This window comes from Alligator mississippiensis, chromosome 15 (genome assembly GCF_030867095.1).
Source record: "Alligator mississippiensis isolate rAllMis1 chromosome 15, rAllMis1, whole genome shotgun sequence".
NCBI lineage: Eukaryota > Metazoa > Chordata > Crocodylia > Alligatoridae > Alligator > Alligator mississippiensis.
Window position 1 is genome coordinate 5,988,919 of NC_081838.1, and position 22,310 is coordinate 6,011,228.

At 46.3% G+C, this 22,310-nt stretch overlaps 1 protein-coding gene across 6 annotated transcripts in view; it reads right to left on the reverse strand.

Annotated features, from left to right (window-relative positions):
- The window catches only part of LIMA1 (LIM domain and actin binding 1), a 34,952-nt gene extending 13,177 nt beyond the window's left edge, over positions 1-21,775 (reverse strand). Inside the window, exons 1-5 of one of the 6 annotated variants that reach the window (XM_006264613.4) lie at positions 21,693-21,775; positions 13,589-13,726; positions 10,463-10,508; positions 7,284-7,739; positions 1,440-1,548 (exon numbers count right to left, since the gene is read on the reverse strand). In XM_006264613.4, coding sequence (XP_006264675.1) covers positions 1,440-1,548; positions 7,284-7,739; positions 10,463-10,508; positions 13,589-13,707 — 730 coding nt within the window. In that variant the 5' untranslated portion in view covers positions 13,708-13,726; positions 21,693-21,775. Of the gene's footprint in view, positions 1-1,439; positions 1,549-7,283; positions 7,740-8,662; positions 8,902-10,462; positions 10,509-10,863; positions 10,911-13,588; positions 13,727-21,205; positions 21,307-21,692 lie in introns of those variants that run through there. The other 5 variants (XM_014603299.3, XM_059719133.1, XM_059719134.1 and 2 more) reach the window with 5 other exon arrangements.
- Between the last annotated feature and the right edge of the window lie 535 nt (positions 21,776-22,310).

Genomic DNA, 22,310 nt, shown 5'->3' on the forward strand with positions numbered 1-22,310 from the left:
TCTGCAGAAGAACTCAAGCGTCTTCCTAGTCCAGTCTCAAAATGATGCAAAGGCGTGCGATTCCCTGGCTAGCAGTACCAGCCTTTCCCAGGCAACACAGCTGTATATTAGGAGCAGCAACATGCACGTGACACCTGTGCATTTTAGCAGCTGAGCGGAGCAGTTCAGCCAACGCTCCTCACAAGCAACACGTAAATGTGTCAAGTGCCATCCCTTAACCAAGCAGAGAGCAGGAATATACACAACGGTTTCACAACGGCAGTGAAGTACCTTGGGTAGTGTTTTTCTTTATTAATCCTTGCAGAAGGAGGACGTAAAGGGGAGATCTAGGGAAAGAGAGGGGAACTTTAACCCTCCAGTCCTAATCCCTAAATAGACTATTTATGCCTTCTCTCAACCAAGATTTTACAGACAGTTTAAACTTGGTCCCAAAGTATCCTAGCAAGTTGGTTAGAGGTATCCTCATTTTATGCAGCAGGAGTATAAAGATGCTGGATCATTTGATCAAGGCCGTAGTGGTAGAACGTAGCCAGACTCAGATCTAACCCACAGGGCTGTGTCTCCATCCCATCTCCCCCTGCTCCTTGCCTTAACCCACTTCAGTTAACAGTCATCTAGCCCTTATTTTAGGCAGGGCATAGATTTAGGAATCCAGCAGCTCTGATCAATGCACTACATGTCTTCCTGGCTAAGGGTCAATCCTTTCGTGACAGCTTTGATCACGCAACAGAACTAATAATACGGAGATCTTTAATAAACCAGGTCTCAAATGTCTGACTCGTTTTAATTCACAAGATGCAATATAAACATGTTCGACTCAACGTCCCTCCAGGTGCACAATGGGAAGAACTGATGCTTTTCATTGCATCCCGCATTGTTCAGGGGAAAGCATGGTTTGCAGCGCTAGGAAGCAAGATCCAGTATTAGCCATAGGCTGGAAATACACTGGAGTCATATTTAAAAGCCATCATTTGAACAAAAGCTATTTAAGGACATCTGATCAATTCAGCAGTGCTCATAATTCAAGAGCTCAATAGCAGCTGCAGAGCTTTGGAGTAAAGGTCATGTGGATTTAAAGCAACAAGAGTTTCACCATAGAGGGACACAAGCCAAATAGGGAGAAATAAGTCTACTGCTACTCTAGCATCTATACTAGTTAAACTGCATAATTTAATAAGAAACCCGGGGCTAAGAGTCAGGAGATACAGTTGTATTCTTAGTTCTGCCAAAGTTGTTTCCCGTGCCTCGGTTAAAAAAAAAGGTTAGCAAGTAAAGGTGCTACACAACAAGGCTTTAAGTTTGTAAAACCCTTAAACCCCTTGGTGAGAGCATTTGATCTCTCTCCTGTCTCTGCCAGATAAGGTTATTCTCCTTGCATCTCACATGCCAAATGGAGCAATTCCTGTGCCCGGGTCCAATTGCCTCCAGGGACTACCAACCTGAAGTGCTACGGCTTCTCTCACCAGAACCGGTATCAAGGTCCTCAGAAGAGAAGCTGTTTTCAGAGATCCTCCTGCCACCTGTAGTCTTGGTCTGGTCCCGAGGAATCTGTTTAAAGACAAAACCCACTTATCAGCTCTCCGAAGAAGCAGAGATTGTTGATCCTTTGAGGTTGGCAGGCGTCTTTAGCAAACGTCCTTCATTGGACTGAACAAGTCTGGCAGAGGACATGCTATTCAGCAAAGAAAGTTTCCTTAAAGGATACCTACCCCCCACAGAGGCATATAAGTGCCCTTGGACTGTAGCAGGTGATTAGTCGTCTTTGCTTGAGTGCCCCAGAGCCACAAAGATTGCAGATCTTTTTGTACATTTACCTTCCCCGGTACACTGCCGTAAACTAGAGCTTTGGAGCGACTGGCAGTTTCAACGACAGGCTGACAGGTTGCAAACTCAGTACCAAACACTTTATGAAGGTGTCAAATTCAGGGGGAAAAGGTACTGAGCCTTTTATACCTGCAACAAAGCCCAGTGATTAAATAGCAAAGTCCTAGCATGAAGGTTAGTCCCAGATGACCACAAGTTTGTTCGTGTCAATTAAGCAAGAGTAATCCGAGTCCAAGCATGCCGCAAATTAGTTCTAGTAAAGCTGTCGCTTAAACAGGATGGTCCCGGACAGAAATCTTCAGATCTCTGGGATAATCCGTATCCACACAGTAGTGATGGCTGGACAGGAGATTTTGCACTAGCCGCAGACAGATGCTCTGGCTGGCTCATCCAGCCTGGATACGTATTTGTTGCAACCAACCCTGCCAATGTCCCCCACAAATTTAACGCTCGATAAAAATCCAGCAGCTGCAAAAATATATTTTAACAGCCCCTCTTATTGCTCCACGGTGTGCAGAGTTTAAATCGGACTGCATCGAGATAGGGTGTTTTCACAGCTGAAATTCAACCTATCAACTAGTAGAAGGTGACAAGAGTCCCATCATCCCCAGGAAGAGTTAAATCTCAAAGTCAGCTGGAAATTACGACTCCAGGCTGAGGAGAGAAAAGAGGGCAGGTTTGGCAAGACGTGCCAACCACACTTTTCCCCCCACCCCCTGCTGCCAACGAGTTTTTCATTTGCTGGTCACCAAACTGAAGGAAATGCCAATGTTTTATTCTAGCCGAGCTGCACTGGAAAATAATCACTGTGAAAAATCAGTGCTCTTCAGCACACAAGACAGAGGACCTTCATTAGGAAAGGAAAAAATCTCTTACGTTTTCTATTAGTGTGGGAAGGAATTTTATGTTTCTGTGACTTAGGACTTTGATAACATTTAAAAACATTTTTTTTTTATTAAAATAGACTTGGCCAAGACAAGCCTTCTCCCTCTGCTAAAGGTGCTGATAGACGCTGTTTGGGAGTTGCCCGAGCCCTTGTAGGAACTTGCAGACTCTTCACTTTTGTCGCCAAGGTTTGTTGGCAAGTCCCTTGCAAGCCCCTGCTCCCTTCTAATGCTGCAGAGTCCGCTCCAAGGTCTTGGAAACGTCCAGTTTGGAGTTCAAGTACAGGCTCCAGCTTTTGGATGGGTTCTTTTCCATCCCGGGACATAGGGCAGAGTACGGCAGGCAGCGAACATCCAAGAGCCAGTATCTTTCTTGGCAAGTAATGCGAGGAGGGTGTGACAGATAGGAACTGGTCTCTACCCTACCGGCTGATCTTAACATCAAAAAGCTCAGAGAAGTAGCTGACACGGCCCGGGAGGTTAACACCAAGCACAAACTTCCGCACGCTGGGTGCGGCGCGGCCGTCAGTGATACAAGTGCAACGGCAAGAGAAGTTTACCAAAGCCCTAACACAATCCAGGTAGAAAGCTGAATTGGACAGGTAATGGCAAGGGGAAGCCTTCAGTATTACAGAATCAGGTCTCGGGAGCTCTGAGGTTGCAAAAAACTTGGTTCTCGCTCTCATTTGCATGACAAATAACTAATCCTTTTTTAGGAACAGAGGTTCTTACAAATCAGGGCTATCAGATGGGAAGTTCTCTTCCCATCTCCCACATCCTCCTTCCTGTCAGCAGTCAGGAACTCACTTGCACAGACTTTCCCCCAGGTCTTCATTTGGGGAAATTATGTGGACTCAATGCACCGAGAAAACACAAAGATACTACAGCTTCTGGAGATCTTTTCTATTACGGGTAACATTCATTTCATGCTGTGTCTATGTAAGATTTGGGGCAGCATGCTCAGGTGTTTCCATACCGTGTAAAAGCAGTGTACTGACCATCCTCCTAGCTACACCAAGTCCAGATTGTTGCCCCTCCAATGCCGAGGACACTATGGAGCCGACAGCCTAGAAGAGGACTTAGCGGGATTTGAAGAGTTCAGATTCACAAAACTAACAATGCAAACCGACCGAGTTACAAGGCAAAGTGTAGAATTTGGAGCAAATCGCATTTTAAACCATATACTGTCATGCTGCGATTCACTGCAGCAGGAAACCAGCTCTCACGTCCGTACAAGTAGAGATAACAAGAGCACTATGAATTTCAAACAAATCATCTCCCCTCTCTCTCCTTGCTCTCACGCATGTGTGGGTAACAGGAATATCTGCACCTGAAAGATCCAAGTATCAGCTACTTCTGCGGAGGAGGATATCCAACATGATTATGAGCCAGCGATCCAATTCAATAAGATGAATCCAAACAGGATGCCAATGTTAAATTGTTAGCTAGAGTTCAGAAGTGGTTTGCCGTGAGACTTAAGCAAGTGGGGGGGGGAAGGTGTTTCAGCAACTATTTACAAGGGAGCTCAAAATGTTAACTCTGCCACACAGGCACAGAACGACACAATGACATGCAACTCAATAGTCATGTTAATCCTGAATTAGGAGAAAACCCCAGTGTTAAGCTCAAGTGTGGGAACGGTCTTTCTTTAGACACTGGTGGATAGAAGACCTCAAGTGACCCGAGTTACTGAGTTTGGAGTCCTCCAGGGAACAATGGGACCCAACTGGTTTAACAGACCCGAGGTCCCAACTCCTGATCTCGTGACCACATAACTAATTCGCTGTGCAATTCTGACCAAAGCAGCATGCAGGCCCGCTTCCTCCCCCCAAATCTGTGAAAAGGGAAATGTAGCCGCCTCTCTGAAGTGCCCCCAGTTCTTGACTGAAACACACCTGGGGGCAGCACTGTACTCACGTCAGCAGCACTTGGCATTTGGCCTAACAATTAATTTTGCTCCAACAAAACCACAGGATACCTTGTTTGATCCAACCCTATATGAGGTATCTTTGAAACTGCCAAAAAAGTTTGAGGAAAAAATAAAAACTGCTATTAAAATTTAGGCGATAATTATTTGTAGCAAAATGCAGAGACTTGCAACGCTCTTCTCAGATGGGCTGGTTACTGAGGTGCTTAGAGGCACTTTCTTCCCTGAAGAAGTAATAAAAAAAACCTGTCTTGCTTATGAGATGCAGGGACTGGAACAAGATTTGAATAAAAGAATAAAAAAAAAAAACAGAAAAAGCAGAGATCATGCAGCATGCAAGTCAGGCAAAGTTTAAACCAGTCAATTGTTCATAGTTTTGGTAGCCTGAATAGCTTTGTTCCTGCTGAGCACTGTTGAGTGAACCGAACTGAAGACAGGGAATCAGGGACCCGGCATGCTAATCTGGACCCTGCCACTGGCTGCCTTTGTAGCCTTGGCCAAGTCACTTGAGCGCTCTGCCACCTCCTCCTCAGCTGGACAGGGTGCGACCGACACACTGTACACAGTGGTGGGGGGGGTTTGGGGTTTTTTTTAAAAACACAAGACTTGTACAGTGCTTATACCAAAGTGCCAGACAAGTATCAAGGGAAAAAAGTCTCTCTCAAAAGAAGCCATTGCAGGCTTGCACGCAGATCAGCACTCTGGCAACAGCCTGCATTTCAGAGGCGGGCAATTATTTTGGGCCGAGGGCCGCTTACTGAGTTTTGGCAAGCCATCGAGGGCTGCATGACAGGCAGCCAGGGCAGATTAATATTAATTTTTTAGGGGCCTCGCGGGCCAGATAGAATGGCCTGGTGGGCCACATCCGACCCGTGGGCCACGTTTTGCATGCCTCTTTAGGAGAACGATGAATGAAACAGCTAACCGAGCACCGTGCACTACATAACTAGCCAGACTTGCTGCTGCTCTAGTAGTTTCCTACCTTCACCCAGTTTTACTACGTCCCCGTGGCCGCCTGACTGCCTGCATTGTCTGCCACTGCGTGACGTCACCCTGCAACTCCAACAAATTCCTGGGCCGGGAACCTTACAATAGGCCTCTTTTTTTGCCAACTAGAAATCATTCCCCCCCCAATTAAACCCCCCCCCTCAAACTATGTCTTGTTAGATTAAAGAAAGAGAAAGCATCTGCAAAACAAGCTGGGTGCAACACAAATTAAATCCTCCTCGAGTTAGCTTTCCTGACTTCCAAAACCATGGCGAGGCAGCTGCTGTAGGAAGCACTCTGCAAACACTGCTGCAGCAAAGGATGGCTAATCTCACACATGGGTATAAATTCCAGTTAGAGAAGGCGTTCAATGGGCTCAAAACGTCCTTCACCCTATTCAGATGGTGCCTGCAAACTTTCCCATGGATGTCCAAGTAGTTCAGTTCCATGGGCGCAGCTTCCCAGGATTCCTGGGGAAAGGTTCCCAAAGTCACGCCCTGCTATATCTTTTAAAAATGAGCACCCTTGGGATGGAGACAGCCCAGAAAGCTCTTCTTTAATAATGTAACTCTTTATGAAAGTAATAATTATAAAGGAATAACGCAGGCAAAAAGCTCACATGCAAAGCTCTTCCTGTAGAAATGATTCCGAGTGTCAACATGCAGGCCTGACTATTAAAGTTGAACACAAGCCTCCATTTATTGTATGTAAATAGTTTCAGCATCCAAGATTTCTCTCTCCGTCTCTCTTGCTTTGTTTTACTGAATGTTGCAATAAAACCACCCCGCATAAGACAAAGCCAGAAATATAGGAAACTATGACAAAACTGGAAAATCCACCAGCATCCAAGACTGCATTGTAAGTCACTGGCATATGCAACTCATTTTCTAGTTAAGCAATTCTCCCTTGGGACACAGAGTCTGCAGTGCACATGCAGGATCAGATTTCATGAGCAGTTGTAGGAAAATGCAAGCCCTGTGCATTTGCAAGTCAGAACTGGTAAAGCAGGAGCTGCCTGGCTATCTTCACTTCTTTTTCCTGTGAGAGGATTTTTGCTGATAAGAAACATTTGTTAGGATGCATAGCTGAAAGAACAGCAAGGAGGAGACCCTGCTACACAGCAGCTCCCTACAAGTAGCCCTTGGTTTTATCTCTATTAGCTAGCTTCATTTAGGTTGCAACCTATTTACAATTCATGTTTAAAGTGACTCATGGTCTCAGCGCCCTTAGATAGCTGAAGATGCAATCACAGTAGAGAGGGAGAGAAAAAAAAGCATTTAAAAACCAACACATTCTGCATTTGTCACAATGGCTCTTCTTTGGGTTGGTGCCATCTAGCCAGTCCAAATTAGTTTCTCTTTTTATGGGTTTTGTTTGGCTGTCAATTTTTTGTTAAGAAAACTGAGAAATCCAGCGTCCTGCTATTGTGGCACTGTCAGAGAGCGTTCGCGACATCCCTGAAGCTTTGAGCACGTTACAGCGCACATCCACCCAGCTCAAACGCACGTCACTAACACGAGCCACGGAAATACTTTTACAGTCTAATAGCAAACCAGAATTGCCCTCTGTAGCACGACTATCCCTAAGCCAACCCATGCAAAGAGTTTGCCCAATGCCCAGGAGACAGCTGATTTTCAGCCTCTATAATAGTCGATCCTTACCTTGATCTGAGTTGCATCCCCTTTCTCAAACATCATCTTCAGTTTGTTTAGCGGGACACTATATTTCTCTATCTTCCCTGAAGAGTCTGGGTTTTCGCTGGCCTCGGGCTTTCCTACTTCTTGTCTGGATTCTCTTAGACAATTTTCCATGTTATCACTCTCCAGCGAGTGGCTTTTAAGATCTTCGCAGTCAGCACCGGGACACTGCACCTGGCCGACGGCTCCAGAAGGGGCCCGGGGTTGAGAGGTAGCACTGACCCCCGAGACGTGATCAGCTTCTGCTAGAGAAGCCGGGCGGCTTTCGACTCTGACGCCGGTGACCTTCTGCCTAACCTCAGCACAGCTGCTTCGCGGAGCTTCCTTCCGAGACTCGGTTCCCAGCGCTGGATTCTCCCACTTCTTCTTTAACGCGCTCAGGGTCCCTCTTTTAAAATGAGGGGGAAGGCTGTCTGTGGTCTAAAAAGAACAAGAAGTTAATGCTAGTTATAAATGGCCCGATGAAGCATTACAGCACTTCCTTTCCACACGAAAGGAAGCTAAAGGCGCGATGCTGAGCTGAGCTTGCTGCTTTTCAGACAGCTGTGAATAGTTACAACTGTGCCACATGGAGAAAGCATCCAGGATAGGGGAGGAAGGAGGGGGGGAGAAGACAGAAAAAAAAGTTAGGAGCTGAAGCAGGAAGTGATAAAACAGGGCGGCCTTATAAGGGAAAAAAAAGGGAGTCCAAGTCTAATGAGAATTAAATGAGACACAAAGGCTTGAATCGACATGTTTGCTCTACTTGTTTCTTTGTTTCCAGCAAAAGGAAATAAAATCCACGCCTTAACAAGCTGCAGACCTATCTTAACAATGGGGAGAAGCAGGCAGGCGGGAGAGGAGCGCTATGCCGAGCGTCGCGATGATTCCCAGCCGCTCCGCAAGACGAGCAGGAGAACAATTTGTAGGTTGTTCCAAAAAAACTCAAAAAAACTTTCCAAAGCCACCGCTGCTTTGAACGCGTGTTCTGCTACAAGTTACCGGTAGCACTTTAATACCAACTGTATTCATTTTAATAACAAAAAAACCCAAAACACTGTCTAGTTCCTTATTAGACCACCCTACGTAAGGCTTCAAGTGAGACCGCTGTTACACACATCTGATCAATTTGAGCAATACTGAAACTAACCCTTCCATTCGAGACAAGAGGTTGCAGTTACCAGATGGCACATCCTCGCACCTGGAGAGACGTTCCCCTAGCCCTGGAGCATCACAACGCATTAGGCACCTACAGCAGTGCTGTCCCCAGATTCAAAGGCTTTTAAACCTATTTCTGCTCAGCATGGGCTACCCCACACCCAGACACCAGACCACCTTGCGTTCAGCCACTTACAGTCTAATACCTGCCAATGCTGCATTTTTTTCTAGTCATTCCTCAGGGATCCTACCATGCCTGGAACAAACAGCAAGCAGAACAGGTCTGTAAAGCTGATGGGAATTAAAGAGGATTAGCAGCTATATTGGGCTTTAAGTCCCTCACCCTATTACTCTCCCGGTCACATTTTGAATGCTGCTGGGCAAATTAGCTAGCATGCACCTAAGCTTGGAGAAGATCAGTTAGTCTGATGCATTTAAAAGCACTGAAGGTGTAGGGCAAATGGAAAAAAATGCAGCCAAAGTGGCAGAAAACTACTATGCAGAGCAGAGAGAATTAGATGCTGAAGGTCTTGCAGACTTGGACACCAGGTGTGCTGCTAAATGCAGAGCTGTAGCATGGACATCTGTGCTTAGTCACTGCTCTGCCCTCCCCTTTCACTGACGTAAGAGCTGAGTAGGGAACTGGCATTTTTCCCCTATTATCTCCACTGAGTCAGAGGTCTCCTATTTAAAGAATAGGTTTGCTTTAAACACCATTTTAGCTAAGAATGACTGACCCACAAGACAATCCATACTAATGGAGGGCTGACAACGGAACAACCTCACTCCTTCCTCTCTCAGCTCCCACCTTTCTATGTCCTCTGTGGCTCAAAGACCAGCAGAGCTTATTAAATTGGCCACAGTTGATAGCAGCCATATTAACGATCAGTTCTCCAAGCCCACCTGGATGATGGAGGTGGGACCTCTCCCCGGCAAGCTGCTTGTTCTGCTAGCCTTAATTATCTGTTAGGCAATCAGAAGCAGGACAGAACATGCTGAATGAAGTGCTGATCAGGGCACCGGAAAGGAACAAGTAAGTTTGCATCTGTGATTTTGCCTGTGCTCCAAAGATCCTGAGTTAAAGGTGCTATATCAAACCAATGTCATGCTTGTGAGGATGTCTCCACGATATAAAACACATGTAGAGAGAGACCTCACCCACAACTCCAGAGCTGGATGCAATGCGAGCCACTGAAGCTTAACATTCAAACGCTGCAGTTTGAAACTACTTCCAGGAAAAGGTTTTAGAACGGCTAACTGCACGGTTATACCAGTATCTCGCAGTGCTGCCCCCAAAAGGAGACTAAAGCGATGCTTTGGCATCCCAAGCTCAAAGAAATGGAGGCAGCACACTTGGACAGGGGCTTGTCCGTGCCTTCTGGGCATCAAGGGTTTTAAATAGCCTTATTTTAAATATCAGAGGTTCTGCTCAGAAATGCAGACTTGCAATTTTGGTGAATTCTCCTGCAGAGTCCCCCAGCCCCACAACAGGCGTGTGGGGCAGGGGGGACGGAGAAGAGTGAAAGTCTTACACGAGGTGAAACACAGTGACTCGCCCTTAATGGGAGACATGTGAATTCTTGTAGACTTGTTTCCAAGAAGGATCCCCCTAATGCACTCTGCAGTTAGAAAAGGGGATAGCATTGATTAACGTTCCTGGAATCAGATAGCTCCCTTTTAAGCTGAAAAGTTTACTTTAGAAATGAGGAAATGAGTACAGACGGCACAGCAGCTTCAAGCTAAGAGTAGGTATTGGCATTTGGTGGTAGAGTCACTTGACAAGTCACTTGACTTCCTTGGGCTTCGGTCAGCCCCGAGGAGGCAGATCGGGGATAAGTCAAAAGGAGGACTTCAGTGAAAGGCAGAAAAGCCAAATTCTCCTGCAAAGAAAGTGCAAAGCAAAGCACATGAATAGTTCAGCTACTCTCAAACACATCAGATACAGGAGAGGTAAGCATGGTGGGCCATCTGCTGCTGTTCACTTTATAAAGCCTGTAAATACTTACATTTCTTTTCTTTTCTGCGGTAGCTTCTTCAGCTGCCTTCTGGTACCTTTTGGGGGAAGGAAAAAAAAACAACACACCACTTATCTAGAATTCAAATCCCAGGAGCGCATTTACCCTGAAGCAAGGACACTACATACTTTTCAGCCCCAACAGACACAACAAAAATGTAAGTCTTAACACTTGCAGATAAGGACCGGTTGTGCATTGCGGGCAGCGGCAGAAGTCAGAAAGTATATAAGCAATGCAAAATGTCACAAGGAAGCTTTCTTTTAAGCAATGTAACTGAATTATACGAGATTTAAAATCCATTAATTAATGAAGCCATTCAAAAGAAAAAGAAAAAAAGTCTGGCAGGTGTCCCATACTTTACTATAGTAAACCTAAACCTGAAAAGAGCTCACTGGGAACCGTGGTCTTTGGTTGCAGAAAGCATGCTTTATTTGTGTTTTCTTTTAAAAGAAGTCACAAATGTGTCAGAAAGTTACTGTACTTAAGACTTGTGCTTCAGAAGAAGGGGGAGCCTGTTAGCCTGGTTTTGATTTGGAGGAGCGAGTGTTTTGCCTCACTTTCTCACTGGATGGTCCAGCAGTCACATGCCTTCGTATCATTAAGGGAATGAAATGCCAATTAGACCCACCTTTGTTGAATGAGAGATGCTTAAGTGATCACAAAACAGATGCTTTATGTTCTTCCTTGGATTCTAAACCATCCTATCGTTTGATGGCCTCCGAATGTCACAATGAAGAGCTTTCAGGGTTTTTGAGGGTATTTTTTAATTTTTTGGTGAAACTACAACCCTGTTTGCTGATAAAGTCAGCTTCAGAAATAAAACCCTTAAGTTATATCCGATCAGTGAAACACTAGCAAACTTGAAGGGACATCACCAACGAAAACTGCTATAGTCTCTTCCTATGCCTATTGCATGTTTAGTGCCCCAGCCCGCTATAGGAAGCAAATCAAACTTCCAGCCTGCAGATAACAGATTATCTATTTCCAGATCTGGTAGCAGTCCATTTGTATATCTTATGCACAGGTGGTTCCTACACAGCATCCAGCCTCCCTTATTAGCCTGAGCAGCAAAGAGGTGCTGGTCTCGCCTACCACTGACCACCTCTTCACAAGCTGCGCTCATCGCAGCTTCCATTCTGAGCCGTGGAAGCCAGCCAGCCAAATTCCTGCCATTTACTTAACTGCATTATAAAGGATTTCAGGCAATCTCGGCCATACGGCATTACAAACTTTCCGAGTTTGTGCTCCTGCGATGGCTCCTCTACAGTAGCGCAGTAAGGCACAGGAATGAGGACACCAACAAAATGGGGAGGAAGGTGGGGAAGGTGTTCTAGTATTGCTCTACCAGGGGTGGGCAATTATTTTGGGTGGAGGGCCGCTTACTGAGTTTTGGCAAGCCAGCAAGGGCCGCACGACAGGCAGCCAGGGGCAGATAAATATTAATTGTCTAAATTTTTTAGGGGCCCCACGGGCCAGGTAGAATGGCCTGATGGGCTGCATTTTGCCCACCCCTGTGTCTACCCCTTACTGGAGGCAGATTATACTACCTTAGCATTGCAGCCAAGGGTGGCCCCTTAAGCAAGTTGGCTTAGCTCCACCAGTGGTGACTAACGGGGCGCGTCCCAGGCAATGGCTCTGATGCCAGAGACTGCGCAGCAGCCCACAGGTCACCTGTTTCAGAGCTATAAAAAAAGGCCAACAAGCAGCTCAGCTGAGAGCCTGATCCTTGGAGGAAGTTAGCTTCTCCTAAAAGGATCAGCCGTGGTTGAGTTGCTTATGTTGGCTTGTTCAGTTTTGAGGGAAAAAAGCACCAATTCTAATGCTGATGCTTTGGAGAGCTTTATTTGATGCTCTGGCAGGATAGTCGCCCCACTGGCTTACACTGCGGTACCCAAAGGTTCCTCTCTCGCTGTCGCTGAAGTGTGCAGGGTAACGCCTGCTGTACACTTCCACAAAGCTAGCTTCAGTTGCAATGCAGTGTCACAGAAATATTTTTCTGTGCAGGAGCTCTAGGTTATCCAAAGCTGAGTTGAACTGCGTAGACTGTTGGTTTGGGGTTTTTTTTAAAAAGGAAGAACATAATCAGTCTGTAGAAATGTGGGCAAAATTCAGCCCTGTGCATAAGGGCGCAATTTCACCAGAATTAAGGGAATACCAGCAGAAAGGTCAAATTGGAACAAAATTATCAATGGCAGATTAGACAGGGGAAGGGAATAACAATCCCACTCTATTTCCAAACGTAGTGCTTATTTGCAGAAGATAATTTTATCTCTTCCACTTCATTTATTGCCACTTTTCTTGGACAGCCCCACTCCAACATTAGCAGTGAATAAAGGGCATCTATTTCTGAAATAGCGGTTTGAATGTCTTTGTTGGCAAGCGTATCTCTTTGCTGTCTAAAGGAGCGAGCTTGAAGTCTTGGCTACTAGGCAAGATGGTAACCTGAAAGGAAAATTAAGAATCTATAATCTAGCTCCCCTTCCCTTGCTTCCCCGGAGCAAAAGCATTCCCCTAACACACACGGTTTAAAGAGATTAGAGCCCTGTGGGGTTGTGGGGAGCCTATGTTAAATCACTCTACATTTCCCTAGACAAGCCTTTCCTGATAACCCTTTAAGTTTCTTACCGGGAAAATCCATCACCGGCAGCTGTCTGCACTTGGGCTTTTAATTACAGTTTTGATCCAAAGAGAAGAGTGTTGCCCACGCTGGTATACAGGAACTGGCAGGTCAGACCCGCCCAATGCATCTCATGCCAATCTGTAATGATCTGTTCCCGATGCAAAAAACTGTACGGGTGGGTGACAGCTGCTGTGCCCCATTGCCAGGGGCACAATACTGTGAGTCGGCTGATAAAGCGGTCCCTTCTGTTCTCAGCAGACACAGCTGGTAACACTAATGAGGGCAACCAAAAATAGGTTGCTAGTTCTTTTTCTGGGGGAAAAAAAGCAATTGCCAAGCCTAAACAATGCCTGAGGTACAATGGAGAAGTATGCTAATGCATAGCAAAGAGGTTTTAATTGAATTTAAGGAAAAGCATATGGAACAGGTGCACGATAAGAGCCATCAGCTGCCAGGCTACGCGTGCTTTTTTTGGCCAGAAGCTGCACCGCACTTACTTGGAGAACCTCTCCACGAGGGCTGACGACTTGTTCTTGTTGACTAGAGAAAGCTCTTTGGCAGTGATCCTTAGCGACTGCGAAGCCCATTGTCTTCTGTTAAATGGAGAGGGCTCCATCTCGTGAACGTAGAAATACCTATCCAAAACAAAGCAGAGCAACGATCGATATGAAAATCGGATCCAAAAGAGGATGTTCCATTAAATGCTCAGAAGTGATCCGTCTCCTTCCAACAGTCACTGCCAGCGCACCATATCCACTGGGTTAAACACCATATCCACTGGGTTAAAAAACTACCGCTTCCCTTAACGAAGTCTTTGAAACAGTCTCCCCAGCAAGGCACTAACCACAGCAATAGTTAGCAGCACTCAAACAGGATCAGAACAGAAAAGGATGCTAAGGCGACCCCCACCCCTGCAAGAGATCCATAGCTCCCCTTACACGGACGGGCTCCAGGAAGCCCAGTATGTCCTTTCCGTTTCTGGCTTCTACAACAACCCTGCCGACTTTTATGTAAGAAGGCTGGAGTTATGAAACCAAGGACTGGAATTCCTATGCAAACATTTCTCCTTTACCCTCGTGGCATTTTGTCTTAATACAGCAGCCACTTCCTTTGCGAGCTGGGAAAAGGTCTCTGCTGGTGGAGACCGCTCTAAACTTTACCCTGCGGTAGCTATCAGTTACCTGAAGAAATACCTTTAAACACTGTGTACTGCTGTAAACTGGGACAGACTTTGTGCAGCTATTTAGCAGAGAGGCAGCCCAAACTAGGCCAGATTTGCACAAATCCAGGCAGTTTTCTTTTCTTCCCCCCCTGAATATATGCGACTAAAGGCAGCCCTGTAATAACACAGGCAGTATTTACCTCCTGTGTGTATTTATTGCTCCTCCTTTCTGTCCCTAACTCCCCAATATATATCTATCCCTCTCTCATAAAGTCAATTAATCATATTAGGTGCAGGACTTTCTGCTTTTAAGGCAAAATCTATTCCTGTTTATTGAGTGAATGACCCAATAAAACACAGACTGTTTCTTACAGGGCAATGGTTAGAAATATGAGCTTGTTCCATATTTTTCCACCAGTTATTTCCTGCATTTAGTTTGCTCTATTAACAGGTAATAACAAGTTGGTGTGCTGGCTCTCTGACTACACCTCTGTAGTTCTACACAGCTGGAGCCCTGGTCGCACTTTCAGCTGAAGCCCCTCGTGAAAATCTGATGCATGACAGCACACTCTCCAAAACAGAGACTTTCTTCCTCCGGCTCTTGTGAAAAGCCCCTCGGAATAGGAAAAAGGCTCATCAAAACGCCACGTTTTGCAAATGCATGCTTACTTATTTTTACTTCCTTGTTGGGAGGTGCACACGTTGCAAGAACAGTAAATCCTAGTTGCATTCCATCTTGACAGGTCTCAGGTCAAGCACTGAAGACTACACATCTAATGCAGAGTCTAAAGAGATGCATTAGACTTGCAGGCCAGATACCTTCCTAACCGCTTCAGCTTCAAGTACTGGGAAGGAGCAAACACCCCACCGGCAGCCACCATACCTGGTGACTCCACGGAGGACACGGTTGTTCAGAGCAAGCCACTGGAGTTTCTAAAAGAGCTGGTCTCCCACCAGACTCCTGTGAAAGGTCTGAGTAGTTCTGCCCAAGTCAGGAGTACATATCTGTAAATCAGTGTCAAGATTATGGCTTGCCTAAGAAGTTTTGCTTTGACAAATTAAAAAAAAAAAGGAAGTGGGACACAGCTGGACCTTCACAGAGCAGAAGGGACAGGGAGTGGGGGGAATGGAGAATAATAAGAGAGAAGAGGAGGGCAAGGAGTCACTATGTAGCTTTTATTTAACATTAACCTGAAAGCCAAAGCCAAAAAGGAAGGTTGATATCATAGGGTGCGGACACACATACTAAGTCAAAGGTGATTTAACTAAGTCAACTTAACTAAGTTGACTTAAATTAAGCCATGTTGGAGTGTATGCTGCGACCATATCATACCTGCCATCTCGTGAGCTAAATCAACTTACCAAATGTGACACAAGATAACGCACCTTGGAAATGTATTATCTCGAGCTGCATTTAAGTTAACCCTGTTCCACATACATCTGCCTGCTCTGACAGTTAAATCAACTTAAAATTAAGCCGGCTTAACTGCCAGAAAGTTAGTATGTGTGCACGCGCCCATAGCGCCTTTGCAGAAACTTGCCCTGGAGCAGCTTACAATGCGAGGATGCTCACAGTTCACATCAATAAGTAAAACCCTTACTGACTCGTCGCGTATGAAATCTAGAACCTAAATATACAAAGCTATTTCCAGAAAGATTAAACTGAACACATTAAAATGGCAAAGATGTTCTTCCCATGCCAATTACTAGAACTACTTTTAGTTCATTGAATTCAAGAGAGCGATGATTAGGATGACCAGAAAGATTGAGAGAATTCAGCATTACAGACAGCAATGATGGAACTGGAGGGGCTAACCTAAAAGGAAAGATAAACAGACCCAAATATGAATAGGTTATCCAAGATATTAACAGGAGATGCGATACCAGTCTACACCTTGGAAGGATGCATGCCGCAGAAGAAAGTACTGTTGGAGGCTGAAATATTAGATTCCAATATTAGATAACTACCTAGCTGGGGTTATTTGAGATTAAACTTAGTAGAGGTCATAAGAGCCCTGTATTCATTCCTGCCCAGGGCAGGGGGTCGGACTAGATGATCTGCTCGGGTCCCCTCCAACCCTACTTCTATGAATCTATAAATATACGAGTAGGTTAATTTTGTGTTGATCCCTTGTTACTAGTAGCAGCTGTGATTAGCCCAACCAAATGAAAAGCATGGTCACTCTGACCCCCCATCTCCCACCAAATCATTAGAGTTTGACACTGAATGCTATTTTAAAAGAAACCGAGACCATACAAAAGGGGACCCAACAGTAAGGAACTTTGTTCTGTTAGAATATAATGCTAGCACTATATGAGAAGCAAAATATCTTTTATTGGATCCATTTTAGAGTTGGGAGACATGTCAGACAAACTTTTGGGCATAAAATGCCCTTCCTCGGGTCTGGGTAAGAAGAAATGGATTAGGTTAAATACCATTTTAAAACAATTACTCCTGCTGAAGCTTGTTTCATAGACATTAGGGCTGGAAGGGACCTTGTTTGATCAGAGTCCAGACCCCTGCCCAGAGGGCAGGAAATCAGCTGGGGTCAGATCACCCCAGCAACATAATCATCCAAACGCTTCCTGAACGTACCCAGAGCAGGTGCTTGCACCACTTTTGGGCAAATCTGTTCCAGACTCTGGAGACTCGGACGGTAAAGAAGTTTTCCCTTCTGTCCAGTCTAAAACGGTCTTCCTCCAGTTTGTGACCGCTGGACCTTGTCTTCCCTTATGCATTGGTTTTCAGCAGTAGCGCCAGGGACTTTTGACATACTTCTTACTCTGGAGTATTTCAAACACAGACATTGAATATCTGGCCTTCCCCTAGTATCACAGATTTTTAGGACCTTGAATTTCTAATCTGCCTTCAGAACCAGACATCGCTGCATCGGTGAGAAATCCTGTTTTCCTGAGGAAGTCTTTTGCTATTAATTCAGTTAAAAAATTGAGCTACAGGAAACAAAACAAAACAAAAAAAATCCATCTGGGTTTTTAAAGTAAAAACAAGTAAACTATGGGTTTTTTTAAGTTGTCAAGTATACCAAGGACCTTTGAAGCCGATACAGCAAACAAGCGGTAACAATTATTCAAGTCTCATCAAACAGCATTCGACAACTTGAGAGCTTCCCATAAGTAAAGAGCTAGAGGGCTTCAGATCCTTTGAGAAATCCCAGATAAGAAACCCATTTTTGCGTTTCCCAAGACGTTCGCGTTTTGATTGCAATTAGGGCAAAATCGAGGGTCAGACCTGGCAGAGAGCACGCCATTAGTTCTGTTTGGCAAGGCTGCTTGCTTTCTCCACAAAGTTGCAAGGCGAAAGGGATCTGCTGCTTCGGTGCTGAAAGTGGAGCTACATACATATCTCTACTATCTGCATGTCAACCTGGAGGAAACATCCCTAATATGTTGTGTTATCTGGAGAGACCTGTATCCAGGACAACAGCCTATTTGTTGAGACACTGTTAACTTTGCCTAAGAGCACGTTGAAATGGAAGGGGCAAATTACAAATCTCTTAACACAATTATAGGGGGATTACTGCTGTAGTATCAGTTCTGGCTTGATTTTGCACGATTGTTTTGACTCTTTAAACTTATTACACCATGTATACTGAAATATTTTGCAAGACAGGGCAGGCACAGCGTTCAGGGACCTGCTTCTCAAACCTCCATGAACAAAGCAACGGCGACTTGCAAGAAGCCCTTTCTATATTGGAAAGGAAGAATCCAGACCTCAGGATATCAAACCGTTTCACGGCTAGATTCCTCCAAGCGCCAAAGCATTTTGCACATCAACTGACATTATCTATATAAACTTAAATCTCTTATCCCCGAGGCCAGAGCCGGAGGCCAGATCGTGGGGGCGGCTATCTCACCCATGTCAAAAATTTCAATTGTAGTCTACAAGAAAAGAAAGCAGATGGCAAGGATGGCCTGAAAGCTTTTGAGGTTGGAACAGACAATGATGCATAGACCATAAAGTGAAGATGATGATGACGACGACAAAAGGTTATCGAAAATAAAATTTAAAAAAAATCAAATAAGTCTTCCACAGCGAAGCGTGGGTTCAACTAGTAGTTACTGATATCTTGATCCTGAAATTCTGCTGCACTTCAGAAAGGGTGAAGGTTAGAGAACGCAAAAGTGGTTAAGCTCTAGGTTTGTTCCTCTGTTTTAATAAGCCTGTAGCTACGTGTGGTGGTGTGCCTCCATTAAAGCTGATGCTGCTGTAGATGCTTGTGTGGGAGCCATAGTGAAGGCAAAGCCACAATTTGCATACACGTAGAGGCTGCCGTGCAAAGAACTGAGCAAAGAAACGCTCATGGTAGAAAATAGTCAAGCCTGTCGCCACCAACCACCAAGGGCACACCTGAAATTTGGGTGTATGCATAATAGCAACATAAATACACCCTCTCCTTAGCCACACAACTGCTAATTAAGACAGGATCAGGTTCCCCTAGTCTTCGTCTTGTCCCTCACTCTTTAGACCGCGCGTGCACATTTAATGCTCCAAACCTGCGCGGAGCAGAATGAAGTCCCCAATATGCCCCGCTTAAGATCAGAGCATGTCGGCTGTCTTCAGCAAAACAGGCAAGATGTAAAAACCCAACATGTCACTGCCAGCGACACCAATTTACCGGCACATTTATGGCGTGTAGCATGCTTAGGTTTCAAACATGCAAACACTCTGTTATCCAGCCTTTGATAGTTATCGTGTTTGGTGTGACGAATAAGGACACACCCACAATTCAGATACCACTCCTTCACCTAAAGCCACATCTACATTAAATCGATTAGGACAAATTCCAGCAAAGAGTCCTTCGATAGCAGCTGTTGGTTTCCACTCCTCCTCCCCGAGACAGAAGCCATGAAGCTTGCTTGAATCCCAAATTGCTGGAGCGAACATATAGCATTCTCAGGCAGAAGTTCACACAATCAGACTGCACACTTACTCCTCTTTTGTTTCAAGTTTTAACATGTTTTTCAGGCATCTGTGATTTTTTTGGCCCCAATCTGGGTAATTCATGTCCTGACTCCACCAGGAAGCAACTTCTTTTGCTACTATGAATATTAGTAGTTTATGTGTTTAATACATAGATACCCTGGAAAGCACAAGAACAATTCTTAGGCATCTCTGCTCTAAAGAGTTCATCATTACTAAAGGAGACAGAAGAGGAGCGTGGGCAAGTCCAGAAAGGAGGATTTTGACAAGGCTACTTAAGAGTGAGCTAGAGTTCCCCCCCATTACCACACGGATGAATGAGATTGAGTCCAGCAAATTATCATGACAATTTTGCAAATGGAGTAGAGCGTGTGCATCAGCTACAACTAAGCTTCCTAATCTTATACCAATTATTCTTGTTTAAATCCCTACATTTACATGCATGTATTGGAAGGTGTCTAGAGAAAAAGCTCTACAGATTACATTCCATCATTAGTCAGCTGCCTTCGTTACCTAGGCGGCTACAGAAAAGGAGCATCTGCTTTAACAACTTGGGTAACCCCAAAAGGGGTATCAGATCTGAGAGCTACAAAGTAAGAGCTATCAACATAGTAACTCACTATTCTGCCAACCTATCACCCAAGATCTTCCCCTGCCCCAAAGGGCTAAATAATATGTAGGCCTCTGAAGCATGCAGCAAGGTTATTTATGTGGCAAAACCTGACAAAGTACGAGAGGATTATGTGCGTTAGATTTATATATTATTCAATTACTGAATCTTTGCTTGTTCTCGAAAGTCATTATGGTCATCACTGAAAAATCAGGATTACTATTCATTGGGTCTTTCTGAATGAACCCCCTCCAAAAATACCACTCTCCCCTTAACAAATGGGTATGGTACAAACAAGATATCCGAGACGGCAGTCTACTGATTTTTAAGCTGTGCCATCACCGGTCATGGAAATAAACAGCTTTACGCTGGTTCTCTGCTCTACAGAGACACCAGAGCACTTTCCCCAGGTGTAACGGCTCCCAAGTCGCAGATATTTACAACTGGCAAGACAGCCGAGAAGTTTCTGTAAACCAACAGCCACGCCGAGCAGCAAGGTTTCAAGAAGGATGCAAAAGCCTAGATTTATAAACTGAAAAGGTAATAACAGCATTTGCTGGTCGGACCAGAGAAGCGGGCTGATCAGACTGCGTTCAGTTAGGAGTCACAGAACGTGCCGAATAATGAGCGTCTTGTTTCCGAAAGCAGCTCTCGGCTACGAAGACATCTGTCTCAGCACAATTACCTGCTTCTGCCTCGAGCTGGCAGACTCGGTGCCAGGGTACCGCAAGTACCGGTGCCTGCTGGAGTGGCGGTCGCCTCCCCAGTCTCTTCACATTTGCTCGGTTTAAAGCTCTTTCGAAACACGCAGGGTGTTTACTTAAAAAGTTCACACATTGAGCACTTGACGTTTAGCGAGATGCTGCCAACCCTTCAAAAAGCATCCTGATGCCCGCTTTGCCGGGGTCACATCACCCCAGCCGTCTTTCCTAAAGACTTGCCAGGTCCCGTCCAGCCCCTAACTACGATGATCTTGTAAGGACCCACCCGGCCCCTAACAACGACGAGGGCCGGGCCAACCATGAGGCGAATTAGGCGGTCGCCTAGGGCACCAAAATTTGAGGGGTGTCAAAATGATATGCAGAGCAAAATAACTGGAACATCACTCTTAATAACAGCCCTGGCCGGCATACCGCTGGCAACGTCATCCTAAAAGATGAGCCCTGCTCCCAGATCAGCTTCCAGCTCCTGACACCGCTTTCGTACCCCTTCCTTCTCCCTCCCAACCACCCTTTTGGAAACCTCAGGCGCCCTGCACTTCAGCAGCCGCGCTGACCGTTTCCTCAAGAGTAAGACGACCGAACTACGCCGACGCCGGGTACGGATACGTGTCGTGCCCGTAATTCAGGCTTCCAGGTAGGAATTTCGTGGGTCCATTTGGCAGATCTCATTTAACTTACACGACGCGGTGAGAACGCAGCGATTATCGCGGGCACGCCTCAGCACGTTTCACGGTCTCAGTTTGTATCGTGTCTCGAAACGGTCGGGGTAGGGTTGCCGACCCGTCGCTCGACGCTCTCGGGAGACGGCGCGGGCCAGCCCGGGCGCGGAGACCACCCTCCAGCAAAGAATAATAATTAAAAGGGAAAAAAAGATCATTTCTCTGGAGCGTGTCTTTCGCTTCATTGCCCGGCAAAAGGGGAAGACTCCCTTGCTGATGCATCAACTTTCTAGAGAGCAAAGCAGAAGTGGCCCCTGCGCAAGCAATGTGGAAAAGGAGTCCGGATCCCCCCCAGCCCGGGCTTTGTCCACCGGGGCTCGCCCAGCGCTGCCCCCCCGGACCCGCGGCTCCTTGCCCGGCCACCCGCTCCGGCTGCGCGGCCCAAGAGCGGAGCCCCGCGCGGGCTCCCCGGCCCAGGCTCGAACCCGCCGCCCCCCGGGACTCACCTGCGGCCGCGAGCGCCTCCGCGCACCTGTCGCCGCCTGGAACGCGCGGCTCAGCTGCGCTCGGCCCACCCCGCCCCCTTGAAGCCCCGCCCCTCCGGCGGCACCGCCCCCTGACGTCAGCGCGGGGAACCCACAGCCGTCGTGCGCATGCGCGTGGGGCTGCCCCTTACCTGAGAGGCAAGGCAGCAGGTGGGAGCGGGCCACGCGGTTGGTGCTGCTCCCCCAGGTCCAGGCCATGCATTCCCCGGTGACACGGGAGCAAGTGACTGGCCAGGGCCTCCAGCCTCCTCAGGAGGGGCAGGGAGCTAGCTGGCGTGTCCTCCACGGGGCTCTTGGAAGCGAGCGCGGCATTAATGTAGGGGAGCCGGAGGACACAGGCAGGCCCGGCGCTTCGGTATACGCAGTGACTTTTCTTTGACTGGCTTGAGAGTTGGAAAAGTTGCTCTTTTGGGCCTGACAGCTTGCACTGAGCAATTCTTTCCAGCTCTTGGCTCGGTCTCATCCATTGCATTTAGCGGAGGAACCTGGGCGTCGGCATCGGCAGTTTGAGCAATCACCATGCAGGCGGTCCTCGGACTTACGGCGATTGCTTCCTGACAACCGCGTCTTAAGTTGACG